Source organism: Phaseolus vulgaris, chromosome 2, assembly GCF_000499845.2.
Source record: "Phaseolus vulgaris cultivar G19833 chromosome 2, P. vulgaris v2.0, whole genome shotgun sequence".
NCBI lineage: Eukaryota > Viridiplantae > Streptophyta > Magnoliopsida > Fabales > Fabaceae > Phaseolus > Phaseolus vulgaris.
The window spans coordinates 32,690,396-32,704,993 of NC_023758.2; the positions used below are offsets into that span (position 1 = coordinate 32,690,396).

The following is a 14,598-nucleotide window of genomic DNA, read 5'->3' on the forward strand; positions in this document are numbered from 1 at the left end:
AGTCCTCGCGGCCAGAGCTCGACCCCCGACGTGGCTTCCGCATATACCTTCGTGGAGCTCCGCCATGACTCTCGTGCACTTCTCGCCGTGTATACATTCCAGGAGCGGGTGAGTGAACCCAAACCTGTACAGATCGCCATCAATCAACGTGTACTTGCTGGAATTTTTCTTTACCTTCCTAGCTTCCGCCGGATCCAGCGGGAGGAGGCCATCTGCCAGGCACCGCTTGTACTGTGTCATCCAAGTGTCTGGCTCATGGGTGGCGCAGACCTGCATCACATTCACCTTCTCTCCTCGACATGCTCTAACTCTCGGCGATCTCAGAGTTTCTTGCGTCAAGGACTTATGGCTTCTCGGTGCTCTCTCCGTCGACTTGCTTATCTGAAGGACCAGGTGATCTGCTACAAATGCCCTTGGCGTCTTCAGAGTTTCTTGAATCACCGTCCTCTGCCTACCCCCCTTGCCTGAGCTGGCGAGCTTAGCAAGCAAGTCAGCTCGGGCATTCTGCTCTCTGGGCACATGTACTACTTCAAAAGAGGCAAAGGAACTCTTCAATTCCTGCACATACGCCAAGTAAGCCGCCATTTGTGGATCTTTAGCCTGGAACTCGCCTGTTACTTGCCCCGTGACCAGCAGCGAGTCACTCTTAGCCATCAGCACCCTAGCTCCCATCTCCTTGGCCAGCAGAATCCCGGCGATCAGCGCCTCATACTCTGCTTGATTGTTACTGGCCTTGAAGGCAAACCTCAGAGATTGTTCGATCAGCACGCCGTTGGGTCCTTCCAATATGACTCCAGCACCGCTGCCCTGCTGGTTCGACGATCCATCCACTGAAAGTACCCAACGGAAATCGTCTCCTTCAACCCGCGTCGCCTCTGATGAGAGCTCGACCACGAAATCTGCAAAGATTTGCCCCTTGATCGGGCCTCGAGGCTCATATTTGATATCGAACTCTGACAACTCCACTGCCCACTTCACCATCCTTCCCGCCACGTCGGGTTTCTTCAAGACCTTCTGGATGGGCAGGTCAGTCATCACCAGTATTGTGAAACTATGGAAGTAGTGGCGCAACCTCCTCGCCGAAAACACCACAGCCAGCGCAGCCTTCTCCAGGGCCTGATATCTCGTTTCTGGGCCCTGCAACACCTTGCTCACAAAATAAATAGGCTTCTGAGCCTGATCTTGATCCTGGGCGAGCACCGCACTCACCGCCCTCTCAGTCACAGCAAAATACAACCTGAGAGGGATTCCCGCCAGCGGTTTGCACAGAACCGGCGGGCTCGCCAGATACTCCTTCAGTTTGACGAAAGCTTCCTCGCACTCTTTCGTCCAAGCAAACTTATTATTGCGCCGCAGACATTGAAAATAGGGATGCCTCTTTTCTCCGCTAGCTGACACGAAGCGAGATAGGGCTGCCATCCGACCTGTTAGCTGCTGGACTTCTTTCACCGTAGCTGGGCTCCTCATCGCCAAGATGGCGGCACACTTATCCGGGTTGGCTTCTATTCCTCTGTCAGTCAAGAGGAAACCCAAAAACTTTCCAGCCTCCACGCCGAAAATGCATTTCTCCGGATTGAGCTTTAACTTGAACTTGGCGATCGTCGTGAACAATTCTTCCAAGTCTGCCACGTGCTTGCTTTTTTCCTGCGAGGTCACGACCATGTCATCGACGTAGGCTTGCACGTTCCTTCCCAGCATTGGTGCAAGTACTCGATCCATCAGCCTCTGGTACGTGGCCCCCGCGTTCTTCAGCCCAAACGGCATCACCTTATAGCAATAGCACGATCTCTCCGTCATGAAGGCTGTCTTCTCTTCATCCATGGGATGCATCTTGATCTGATTATAGCCTGAGAAGGCATCCAGGAAGCTCAGCAACTTGCACCCTGCAGCACTATCAACCAGGGCATCAATGCTTGGTAAAGGATACGAATCCTTTGGGCAAGCTTTGTTCAGGTCGGTGAAATCGACGCACATGCGCCATTTCCCGTTACTCTTCTTCACCAGCACGACATTTGCCAGCCATTCAGGGTACTGGACTTCCCTGATGTGGCCTGCAGCGAGGAGTTTCTGTGTTTCGTCCCTGATCGCCTGCCTCCTCTCCTCGTTGAACTTTCTTCTCCTTTGTCGCACCGGTCTCACCAAATTGTCCATCGCCAGATGATGGCACAAGAAGTCGGGATCAATCCCGGGCATGTCCGAAGCGGACCATGCAAACGCGTCCAGATGCCGCTCAATCACCTTGGCGATCTGGTCCTGGAGATCGACCTCCAGAGATCTTCCTAGCTTGAAGATTTTTCCTCCGATCTCCTTTTCAAGCCATTGCTCGACAGGTTTAGGCCTGGATTCTCTGGCGATCACCGCCCTGGCGATTCCCTGTTCCCTTGCTTCTTCGGGGCGATTCCGCGCCTCTTCCTCCTCCAGGCCAGCATTCCTCTCCCCTAGCTCAGCGTCTACCATCTCTACATCTCTTCCGGCAGCCTCCTCTGTTGCCGTCGATCTGGGCTTCACACCGGGAGGTGGGGTGGTTGTTACATAACTCACTGATCTTTTGTTTTTCAGGCTATTCTCATAGCACCTTTTCGCTTCTTTCTGATCAGACTTGATCGTGATCACCACCCCTTCCATGGATGGCAACTTTACTTTCATGTGCCGAGTCGACGGAATGGCGCCTATCCTATTAAGCGTGGGCCTTCCCAACAGGATGTTATACGCTGAAGGGGCGTTTACGATGAGGTACTTGATTTTCTCCGTCCTCGACCCAGCCTCATCTGTAAACGTGGTTCTCAGCTCAATGTACCCCCTGACCTCCACCTGGTCGCCAGCGAATCCATATAGACACCCTCCATAGGGCCTTAGCTGGTCAAGGGGCAACTCCAGCTGGAGAAAGTCGGCCAGAACATCACGTCTGCCGAGCTTCCTTGGTCCACCAGAACTCTGTGGACCTTCCTTCCCGCCGTAATCAACGAAATGACTATGGGATCGTTGTCATGAGGCACAACGTCCCGAAGATCCTGCTTGGTGAACGTAATGTCCACTTCCGGCGAGTGATCTTCAAACATATCCACTGTCATCACCGATCGCGCGTACTTCTTCCTCTGCGATGCGGTGCATCCACCACCTGAGAAACCCCCTGCTATGGTGTGGATCTCCCCGTGGATAGGCATCTCGTGTTGCTGGGCTTCTCCACCTGCTGGCTGGGAACTCGACGCTCCCCCCGTCCTCCTGTCCAGCAGATAGTCATTTAGGAACCCGCTCTTAACCAGATCGTCGAGCTGGTATCCTAAAGACAAACACGAGTCCAAAGTGTGGCCGAAACACTGGTGGAACTCACACCAGGCGTCCGGCTTTGACCCCAGCACCTTGTCGCCCACCTTCTCAGGCGCTTTCAACCTAGCAGATATGTTAGGAATGACGATCAGGTCCGCTAGTCCCATGACAAATTTGTGCTTAGGCGGGCGATTGTATTCCCGGCGTGCTGGTTGCTGGCGTGCTTGGCTTCTTCCCTTGTTTCTCCTATCGTAAGGATGGCGAGTCCTTTGGTCTTTCCTGGCCGCCGCCGCCATTTCCAGCACCCTCTGCGGCTGGATCCTGGTCTGGGCGCGTGGCCTGGCGGGAGCCACGCTGCCTCTTTTCTCGGCGACTTCACTCTCGTCGGCGATGTGAGCCACCGCAAGTCGCCTGACTTCAGCAAATGTCGCGGGGTGAGCCCTGATCAAGGCCTCGCAGAATGGTCCTGGCTGCACGCCCTTCTTGAATGCATAGACCAGCATTTCTTCATCCTTGGCCGGCGATCTGACCATCTGCGCCCCAAAGCGATTCAGGTAGTCTCTGAGGGACTCTCCCTGGTACTGCCTTATATCAAACAGATCATAAGACACCCTGGGCGGTGCCTTATTCACGATGTACTGCTCAACGAAGATCTTCGAGAACTGTTGAAAATTGGTTATGTGGCCGTTAGGCAGGCTCACAAACCACTCCATCGCCGTTCCCTGGAGCGTACTCACGAACATCTTGCAGTAGACGGCGTCTGACCCTCCCTACAGCATCATCTGCGTATGGAACGTGGTCAGATGAGCCTCTGGATCCTCCACGCCGGTAAAGACAGCCTTAACCGGAACCACGCTCGTGGGAATTAGCGTGTCGGTAATCGCCTGAACAAAAGGCATTGGGAAAACACGAGGTGGCGTCGACGGCGCCACCTCTTCAGCTGAAGAACGTCCTTGCTGCTCCTGAAGAGCTCGACGCAGCTCCTCAGTCACCTTGCTAAGCTCCTCGTTCCTGGCGCGAGAGGCGATCAGGTCCTCATGTATCCTCGCCTGCTCTACTCGTGAGGCTTCCACAGTTGCCTGCAACGAGCGCATCATCTCTGCCATCTGCGCCATGGTCATGGCGGCGTCGCCTTCAGCAGCGACAGGCGCCACGGGGCTTGAATGATTGCTTCTCATTTTTCTCATGAACTTCAGCGAATCACAGGAATGCAACGAACAACACTTCAGCCACGATCGAATCAGCGATCAATCGGAGAAAATAGCGCGAAACTTGGGCAAGAAAACTCAAGAACACCGTAAGCCTTCAAAGAAAACCACAACTTCACCAGAAACCAACGCTTCCCCGCGGACAACCAAACGAACGAAAGAACCCGAACCTCCACCAAACAGATTACGCGTAAGCAGCAGGAAACCTCCCTCCACCGATCGAGAAGCCAAACGAACGGTACAAAACGCAAATTCACCGAATGAAACTCGAGCGAACAGCAAGCGGTGGTTGCACCAGCACACAACCACGCAGAAAACTTCGAAAACCTCCAAAAACTCACGCTGTGGATGGGAGCAAGTTTTACACGGCCCCACGGTGGGCGCCTGATGATCCTGCCTGTTGACCGGAACGCTGGAAACTGCCTCGTCAAAGGATCGACGTGCGCACCGCTTCTCACCTCCGTTCCTCTTCGGGATCTACCTCAAGAACCTGCAAAGAAACAGAACGGCGCCGCTGCGGCCGATCGCACTCCAACGCTCAAGTCAGTGACGGTATCACCAAATACTAAGAGAACAAGAACCGTGCAAATCCTTTCTCACAGTCAGCTCTATCACTCGCAAGCGTAAAGTGTATGAACTGAACGTGCGTACCTCAGAAAGTTTGTTAAGAACTCTTATATACCTGGTAGCTTTCTCTCTCCTGGCAGTTACAGACTTGGACACGTGGCTCGCATCCAACTGCACACGTGCCATCATCTGGAGGCTCCCTGACTTGGCGCTGCTTCTACTCTCATTTTGGCTAAGTTACTTATGCATGGTACTGCCCAGTGCATAGCTAACTTGGGAGTGCGATCTCTACTGGAACTGGCGAGTTAGGGGCCTTCATACACCTTCCCTGCGGTCTCGCCGGCCGCCTTCACAATCTGCTTCTCCTTCATCTTCGGCGATGTGCTCGCTCTGGCGATCTCCAATGACTAGGTCGCCTGAATCTACATCTGGCGACTTCATCTTTAACCTGGCGATCGCCGATTCTGGTAAGCTGGAAATCGGAACACGCCAATATAACAACTAGCGACTACACGAGCCCCCCGACTTCCTTCCCTTCTGCCAACCTGGCGCCTTGTCAACACGCCTATACTGTAGGAGGATGCCACGTCATCACACCCGACCACCAGGGCGGTACAGCCAACAATGAGACAACATTCTTTCAAGAGACAAAACCCCATGTTCTTAATGTTTTTCAATCTCCATCAAATTAATTTTGATTAGATATAATAAGATGTGTATAACCGCTCACATTAATCAATGGGTAATTTATTTTATTAAATCACATTTAAGTCCAAAGCCAAAAATCTATTTTACATAAGCCACATTATAAAATTAATTTACATTATATAATTTTCTAACACTTTCATTATTGATTTGGCAATAATCTTCAAATATTTATTTGGTAAGCTTTGCATAATTCATTTGAAAAGCTTTTATAATAATATTAAAATATTTATTTGGTGAGATTTTCATAATAATATTAAAATATTCATTTGGCAAGCTTTCATGATTCATTTGGCAAACTTTCATAATTCATTTGACGAACTTTTATAATTCATTTAACGAGCTTTCATAATAATCGTAAAATATTAATTGAAAAGCTTTTATAATAATCTTCTTCAAATATTCATTTGACGAGCTTTCATAATTCATTTGGTGAACTTTCATAATAATTTTGAATATTTGGAAAACTTTCATAATTTATTTGGTGAACTTTAATAATAATATTCAAATATTTTTATACTTAGTTTTTGAAACTTCAAATGTCTCGCCTATGTGACGAGTTGTACTACAATCTATAACATTAACACAAATATATACACCCCTAACTGACAAGCTTTTATTATGTGTGTATACCTAATTAAAAATCTTATAGGAACACTCCAACCTTATACATAAGTGTGTTGCCTATTGTATTCATATAAGTGTGTATATTTTCTTACATACTTAATATATAACTCCAAGTCTATAAATATGTATTAATTGCCTATTGTATTTTACACTCATTGAAGAAAAAATCTATATTCCTGTCTTGCTTCATCTCCTATGTTATAACGGTATCAACATATATATTTGATAAAAAAAAAGTGTCAACACATAGCAGTTCACGAAAAATAATCATTTCTAAATTTTAGAAGTCATGAAGAAAATATATTTGTCTTCAAACTAAACTAATTTAATCATACGCTGCGAACATTATAAAGCATTTGTAGCCAAGAGAAAGGTAGAAATAAGTAGTTTTTAACTGAGAAGAAAGCCGGGAGAAATAATTAAGGTATTATAGGCTGAAGCACTATGCTGAAGTTGTAAGTTAACAGTTCTGACATTAGATAAATCGGTGGCAAACACATTGTATTTAATTTATTAGGAATACAATAATGATTTATTCAAGCGGACCCTCAACCACATTAGACTTTGATCACACGTCCGTTTGTTGTTATCTGAAATTTGTCAGAAACGAATTGTTAATTAGTATTAAACCTTTTCATCCTGACAAAACCAGTGGAATAGAAGCTCTGGGGAATGGAATAGAAACGGGATTTTCGGACTCTGAGGAGCCTTGAAACCTATAATATAATCGTAGCTGGGTCTAACTGGAAGTTTGTGTTGAATTATATATTTGAGCTGTGTTTTGGAATCTGGTTCTGGTCCACGTTTCCAAATGATATTTCAAAAGTTACAAACACAATGCATAAAATATATCATTTTCTTGGAACTTTGCTTTGTCTTGGCTTGTAGCGGATATGCCTAAGCTTTCATGAGATTAATATGTTGAAATGGTATTTGATCGTAATCCCTAGATGCTGCTACTTTGGTGGTTTATTGAGATTCCACCTTTTGGGTCATAAACTAATCACAGAAAAAAATGGCTGTTAAAATCTCCGTGACTTAGATTTGTTTCATGGTATAGTACGGGTGTTCTCTTTTTTAGAGCCTTGCCTTTTGCTTCTTCTTCTCATGTATATATCAACTAAAAACCAAGCCTCGCGAAACACGCACTCCTTTAAACGTCACCACAAAAGGTGGCTGAACCTTCGGATGCAGAACCCTTTTCAGGAAGCATATAATGGCTTCTTCACATTGAGTGAATTTCACTCTCTCCTTCCTCTTCTTTGCTCTTTTACTCTTCTCAAACTGCACTTCAAATTAATGCACTTCTTTTAGGGTTAATTAGTTCAAACCCTTAAACCGCATCTCTCTTTTTCACAAGTTTTGGTTAAATCTTATAGGGGCAACAAGGGTCTATCTTTTTCTATTTTTGAGCACAAGATTAGGCTAAGAGATGGAAGAGAGAAATGATAATGGTGAGAAACTGGATGAGGTTATGCTACCGGGTTTCAGGTTTCATCCAACAGACGAGGAGCTTGTTGGATTTTACCTTAAGAGAAAGATTCAGCAGAGTCCTCTTTCTATTGAGCTCATCAAGCAGCTTGATATCTATAAGTATGATCCTTGGGATCTTCCAAGTAAGAGAACACACACTGGCTTAATTCACGTATAAACTGTTGTACCCTTTTTATTTTATCCAAGTATCTAACAAACTTTTCATTTTTTATGTGCTTGTGATGTGTAGAGTTGGCCACCACTGGGGAGAAAGAGTGGTATTTCTACTGTCCAAGAGACAGAAAGTACAGGAACAGTGCAAGGCCTAATAGGGTAACTGGAGCTGGGTTCTGGAAGGCTACAGGGACGGATCGCCCTATATATTCCTCGGAGGGTTCCAAGTGTATTGGTCTGAAGAAGTCCCTTGTGTTCTACAAAGGTAGAGCTGCCAAAGGGATTAAAACTGATTGGATGATGCATGAGTTTAGACTACCTTCTCTCACTAACCCATCCTCATCCCCTAAGAAGTTCATGGACAAGACCATTCCTGCTAACGTGAGTAAAACTTCTAAAACCAATATTTCAAAAACCACCATATTAGGATTATTTGGTAAAAATGATATAGGAAAAACAATGGGAGACAACGTTTTTCTTGGTTTGACTTATTATTTATTGCCAATAACTTGTTTTTGAACTTGCAGGAATCCTGGGCAATCTGCAGAATCTTCAAGAAAACCAATGCTACAGCACAAAGAGCTCTCTCTCACTCTTGGGTCTCACCCTTGCCTGAAACCACCACTTCAGATCATATGTTAGGCACTGATAGATATGGCAACCAATTTTCTACAGCAAACATGCTATTTCCAAAGAAAACTAGCTTAGCCAGCCAGTTTTGTACTTTTAATCACAATGACACACAACACTCAACCACTACTACTAGCACCCCTTGTCCTATAGATATTCTATCTTCTTATAACAAACCAATTATTAATCCATTAATGCTTTACAAGCCCTTAGATCTGTTACCCATTTCAAATGGAGACCTTAGCACTGGTTTAATATTCTCATGTCCTCTTGAAACTTCAACAAACAGTGCTAAATCTTCGATGGATGTCTCTTCATTGCTAATGAGTACCTCAACTTCAGTGCTTGGGGAATTTAATAGTAAGACCTCTGAGGGATTGAGCACAAACTTTGGTGGGTTACAGGAGCATGGCTACCAAATACCACTACTACGTGAAATGCAAGGGAGCTTTGGCAACCACGATGACAACGTATTTATAAAGATTCCTAATGTGGATGTGGCTCATGTTGGTGAGCAACAATCGGAGACAGTGCGATCCACTGGGTTTCCAATCAGTATTGGCGATGCATGGAAGCCAAATGTGCTTTGGGATAGTTCATCTTTGTCCTTGTGATAAACCTTGTACTTATTCTACAACCAAGGACTATACTTGGTCCAATTTACATATATTAGAAGCCAATTCTAACAAGCCGGGATTAGCTAGTGTATTTCTATTCAGTTTTCATGCATGTAGATCTTTTAGTTAGGACTCCGAACCTTTTTAATTTGTTACTCCAGACAAGATGTCAACTATCTAATGTTTGTAGAAAGAATTTTGAAAGCAATGTTTATGTTTTAAAAAATGACTTTAAGAGAAAGTGAAATTTCTATATTCAAATTTTGTGAGTTTTTTTTATATATTTTCTTATTAGATTCAAAATTAAAATCTTATAATAAAATGTTAATAATAATTATTTTTATTTTAAAACCAACCTAGTGTGTTGGTTAAAACTTCTATGTTTAATTGAATTCAATTCCCTCGTGAAACAAAATGTTATGCTAATTATATTAAGGTGTGAGTGTAAAACAATACCCTAATGGTAGTTCTATGTATATTCATGTGATGATTTTATAGTGGGAACTTAATGCGTTTTAGTATATGTGAAAAAAATCCTTCAGGTTTAAGTGAGACGTGCGGGGTTGGACATAGATTTTTTTAATAGGGTTAGAGTATCTCTCAAATATTTTTATTTATTATATTTTTTTTAATTTTATTTATCTTTAGACTAAACAAATTTTTTATCATATTACCATTTTTATTATACTTATTATTATTGATACAATTTATACATATTATTATTAATTAGGATTTGAATTCCATAATGTTCTGAATTGGCAAGGTTTACAACCTTTCCTTGGAATTAATCTTTCGTATTATGAGGACTTGGTAAGAGTATTTTATACAAATGTAAAAATCACACATGTTGGTCACCTTGCCATTGACATTTGCAGAAGGATGATACACATTCAAGAAATGGATTGGATGACCATTGCTCATCTACAGTATGACAGTCTTAAGTTAACCCCTGGGACGATCCCTGAGGAACTGAATTTTGATCAAGCACTGGCATTATCGTCCATGATTCGTGAAGATGTTGAAGGTGAAAATCTAAAAAATGTCGGTAGTTTGAAAATGAATGACCGACTGTTGCATTACACATGAGTGCATATCTTGTGCCCTCGTGGAAGCAACTTTACACAACTACTGAATGAAGATATTTTCATGTTGTGGTTAATAAAAAATATTGTACTCATTAATTGACCTCATTACATCATGCAACACATCATCAAATGTCGGGATAACAAGATGTCTCTCCCATATGCAAATTTGATAACGAGGATCTTGCAGGTGTATGGCTTCGACTTGTCGAATGAACAAGCAATAATGCTAGGCTAGAATCATTACTTTGGGAAAAAAAGTATGACAAAATTAAATAAAATATATTCCAGGTCAATGGCGTATGGCAACTTGGTAGGCCTCACCATGCACACGAAGAAGATGATGAAGAGGATGAATTGCCAACACAAGATGTTGAAGGTGGTCAACCTAAGGCGGCAATCCCCAATCAAACCAAATTGTTAACTCAAATTTTGTTCGACATACAAAACATGAATACCCGCATTGATAGGGTTGATCAAAGGATGAACCAAATTGAGGATACTCTGAATGATATTCGACGTCATCAAGGCCATTGATTGTGTTATCATTATGTTATTGTCATTGTTATTTTTATTTCTAATTTTCATGTTGAACATTAATTAATTGTTATTGTTATTTTTGTCGTTGATCATTGACAAATTGTTATTTAATATTAAGGTTTTATGCTATTTTTCATGCTACTTATTTACATAATCATATTGTTTTGAATGCAACTTTTTACCATTTTATTTCTATTATGCATAAATCATATTTGTGTCCCTAAACCCTAATACGGAACTTCGACAACATTGGTTAAGTGTCATTCAATGTCTGTGTATCAGAACACGTCGTCATCTAGTTGTACTGATTGTAGTGTGCAAAAACGTGGTACTTTTACCCATGTTACTGGGAGCATAAGTACCTTCGTTGCTCCTATTTGTGATTGTGGACAGTTTGTTGTTTTGAGAATAGCGACAACAGGAAAAAATGTTGGAAAATTTTTTGGGGTTGTCCCAACTACAAGGTAAAATTTATTTAATTAGGTTTAATACAAACTTAAGAATGTTATTTTGAACTTATTCATTGTTCAATTTTATTGTTTTCTTGAAAACAGATTAGAAGTGGCATGGTTCTAGACTGTAATTTTTTCAAATGGTGCATTGAAGACATTACCGATGAACAAGATGCAATTATTATCATACAACGGAATAAGATATGTCTTCTAGAAAACCGTTTGAAGGTCTCCACAAGAATGATTAAAATGTTATTACTGAGGGTGTCTTTTCCTTTTCTAATTAATATTATTATGTTCTTCATTTTTACATAATTTCAAAATTACAAACAAATTAACGTGTCTTTATATCTCTTTCTAGATTAAATATAATGACTTTATATTATATATTTTGACAATATTCATGTTATATTCTAAATATTTATTTTCTTTTTAAAATATATTCATTTTTCTATTCATAATAATAATAATCATTATTAAAATTAATTTTATATATATTTATATATATAACATAACATAATTTAAAAATTCATATATAATATTAAAATTATGTAAATAAATTCAGTTAAGTAAAAAATAAAATAAAATAAATAAAATGTTAAATAATCAAATTATACTTAAACTTAAAATTATAATTCATGATTTCTTTCAATTTTATATTTTTTTATTTATAAATGAAACTTAAAATTATTTTAATTAACTAAAATATGAAAAATGATTCATCATTATTTATTCTTCTTTTATATACAAGGGTAAATTTGTAATCTTACAAATTTTACTATTTAAAATAATTTATAATATTCTTACAACCAACACATCAGTCACAAATTTCAATAAATTTTTCTCACACATCTACTCTAATATATCCCAATCCAAACAACCTCAACTTTCTTCATACTTCTACTCCCCTCACTCTCAACTTTCCACTCTGTCACTCTCTAATCCAAACAAAGCCTAACTTTCTTACAACCAACACATCACTCACAAATAATTTATAATATTCTTACAACCAACACATCACTCACAAATTTCAATAAATTTTTCTCACACATCTACTCTAATATATCTCAATCCAAACAACCTCAACTTTCTTCATACTTCTACTCCCCTCACTCTCAACTTTCTACTCTCGTCACTCTCTAATCCAAACAAAGCCTAACTTTCTTACAACCAACACATCACTCACAAATAATTTATAATATTCTTACAACCAACACATCACTCACAAATTTCAATAAATTTTTCTCACACATCTACTCTAATATATCTCAATCCAAACAACCTTAACTTTCTTCATACTTCTACTCCCTTCACTCTCAACTTTCCACTCTCTAATCCAAACAAAGCCTAACTTTATGCGGTGTTATCATTCTATGAGTTTGATTTGAAGGTGCAATGGAGTGATATTTCCAAGTACCGGCACACAGTTTACATAGTACAAACCCACAGAGAGATAAGTTTGATTGCGACATCGAGCTCATCTCACTATTTATCAGCGTAAGAATCGATTCACATCTTTATATAATACAATCATATTTCTAATCAAATTGGTTGCAATTGCTTACCAACTACAAAAGCCCGCAAACCCTATTCTGTATAATAAGGCATGTGTGGAGCTGCTATCATTGCTGACTTGTTGCCCAAGCTTGAGTTGTACGATTTGATCAACACAGAATGTTCATGTATCATTCAAAACGACGACACGTTACTTCGCTCCGTTAAGCGCAGTCGGATAGCATCCCAATCTCCCTGTTGTAGTTGTACCCAGGTGCTACACACTAAAGGGTCTACGCTTTCTCTTACGAGATCCAGAAGAACACCAGCACAAGGAGGAGGGAAACCTAGACGAGATTCCGATCGCACCAGAGAAAAAACGCACCGAGAGAATGAAAGAAAAACAAGGTATGTATATTTCATCATAGCCATTTATTTGCTTATGTTCCGATTGACCGTTTAACAGCCAATCGCCCCAACCCATTAACAGAACGGTTAACAAAAAACCCTACAAATCTAACACCAGTTGAACTTCACCCTCACCAAGGCACTCTCTCTTTCTCCCTTTTCTTCTTTACTTTTCTTTTTTTAATTTTTATTTAAATACGGATTTGGATTCTGTCGTGTTTGACGTAAACTTGAAAAGTCTGCTCCATATGTCCTAAACCAATTACTGTAAAAATTAACAAAAAATATGATACAGTATATAACAATTTAAGGGTCTATTTTAATGGGGGTAAGTAATCACTCCCTCAGTTTTTTATTTTAACAAGATTTATCTTTTTAACATGGAATACAAGGGATTTATAGAGGAGTTTTTTTTTTTAAATCTAATGTAAATTTAATTTGCATTCAATAAAATAGATTAATTTGAAATGAATATTCATTTTAACTAGATTAATTTGAATTAAGTTTTTTCAATTCAATATAAGTTTAGTTAATTTTTAAAAAAATATATTTAATTTGACTCAATGTGTGACTTGTCGACCCAATTATCTATTGAAGTTTCTAACTATCAAAAGTTGTTTTATTTACAATCCCTCTCAGTTCTTCCGCATTTATTTCATTCAAATCAATCAAAAGAAACAAGTCAATGTGTACACAAGGTGTAGTAATTCATACCATAAATGCAATAATATAAAAAAGAAGTTAGATAAGTAAAACATTTAAGTACATATTTTATTATATACTAGGTTGTAAGATTATCATTTTCTTTCTCATTTGTACATAATCTATATAATACGGTGATAGGTGGTATCTGAATACTGAAATATCAAACAAAAGGAAGGAGAAGAATTGCAACAACTCAGGGAAAAGGAAGCTGTGTGATCTTAATGTGAATCTTGCAGATAATATAGAATATTGTTGGCCCACACGGACAAAAAGTTGGAACGAAGAGGATAGCGATGAGACCTCAGATTCAGGTTTAGATTCAAGTTCAGATTCTGAAACGTACTCAGGCCCCTCATGATCTCAGTTTTTAGTGTTTCTACATTGTGAAATAGTAGCCTGTTTTCATTTTCCTACTCTGCAACGAGCGTGTTTCTAAGTTTAATGTATACATAATAAATGGTCATGCATATAGCCCCACTTAGCCACTTCAGAATGTTGGAAACGGTTCTTCATGTATGTTCCACTACTTTTTCAATCAAACAAAGAAAGGACAAAGCTAAGTTTAATGCATAATCGAGTGTCTTTTCGGCTTTTGTATTGTTAAATTCATTGTTGGGGATGTCACTTATCCTTTAATGTATTTGTGTAG

General features: G+C 40.6%; 1 protein-coding gene and 1 long non-coding RNA gene across 2 annotated transcripts; both read left to right on the plus strand.

Moving 5' to 3' along the window:
- Nucleotides 1-7,617: 7,617 nt before the first annotated feature.
- LOC137809708 (protein FEZ-like) lies at nt 7,618-9,529 on the plus strand. Its single transcript, XM_068610802.1, has 3 exons — nt 7,618-7,990; nt 8,098-8,402; nt 8,549-9,529. The coding sequence occupies exons 1-3, from the start codon at nt 7,807-7,809 to the stop codon at nt 9,263-9,265; spliced, it is 1,206 nt and encodes a 401-aa protein (XP_068466903.1). The 5' UTR covers nt 7,618-7,806; the 3' UTR covers nt 9,266-9,529.
- A 3,191-nt stretch (nt 9,530-12,720) lies between these two features.
- On the plus strand, nt 12,721-14,522 carry LOC137811540 (uncharacterized). Its single transcript, XR_011081094.1, has 2 exons — nt 12,721-13,244; nt 14,088-14,522. It is a non-coding gene; the product is annotated as an uncharacterized lncRNA (long non-coding RNA).
- The last annotated feature ends 76 nt before the right edge of the window (nt 14,523-14,598 follow it).

Excerpts from the sequence above, each read along its gene's own strand:
- LOC137809708 (XM_068610802.1), top strand. The coding sequence starts at position 7,807 with ATGGAAGAGAGAAATGATAATGGTGAGAAACTGGATGAGGTTATGCTA. Across the intron at positions 7,991-8,097 it reads TGATCCTTGGGATCTTCCAA|AGTTGGCCACCACTGGGGAG; the intron begins GTAAGAGAACAC and ends TGTGATGTGTAG. Across the intron at positions 8,403-8,548 it reads ACAAGACCATTCCTGCTAAC|GAATCCTGGGCAATCTGCAG; the intron begins GTGAGTAAAACT and ends TTGAACTTGCAG.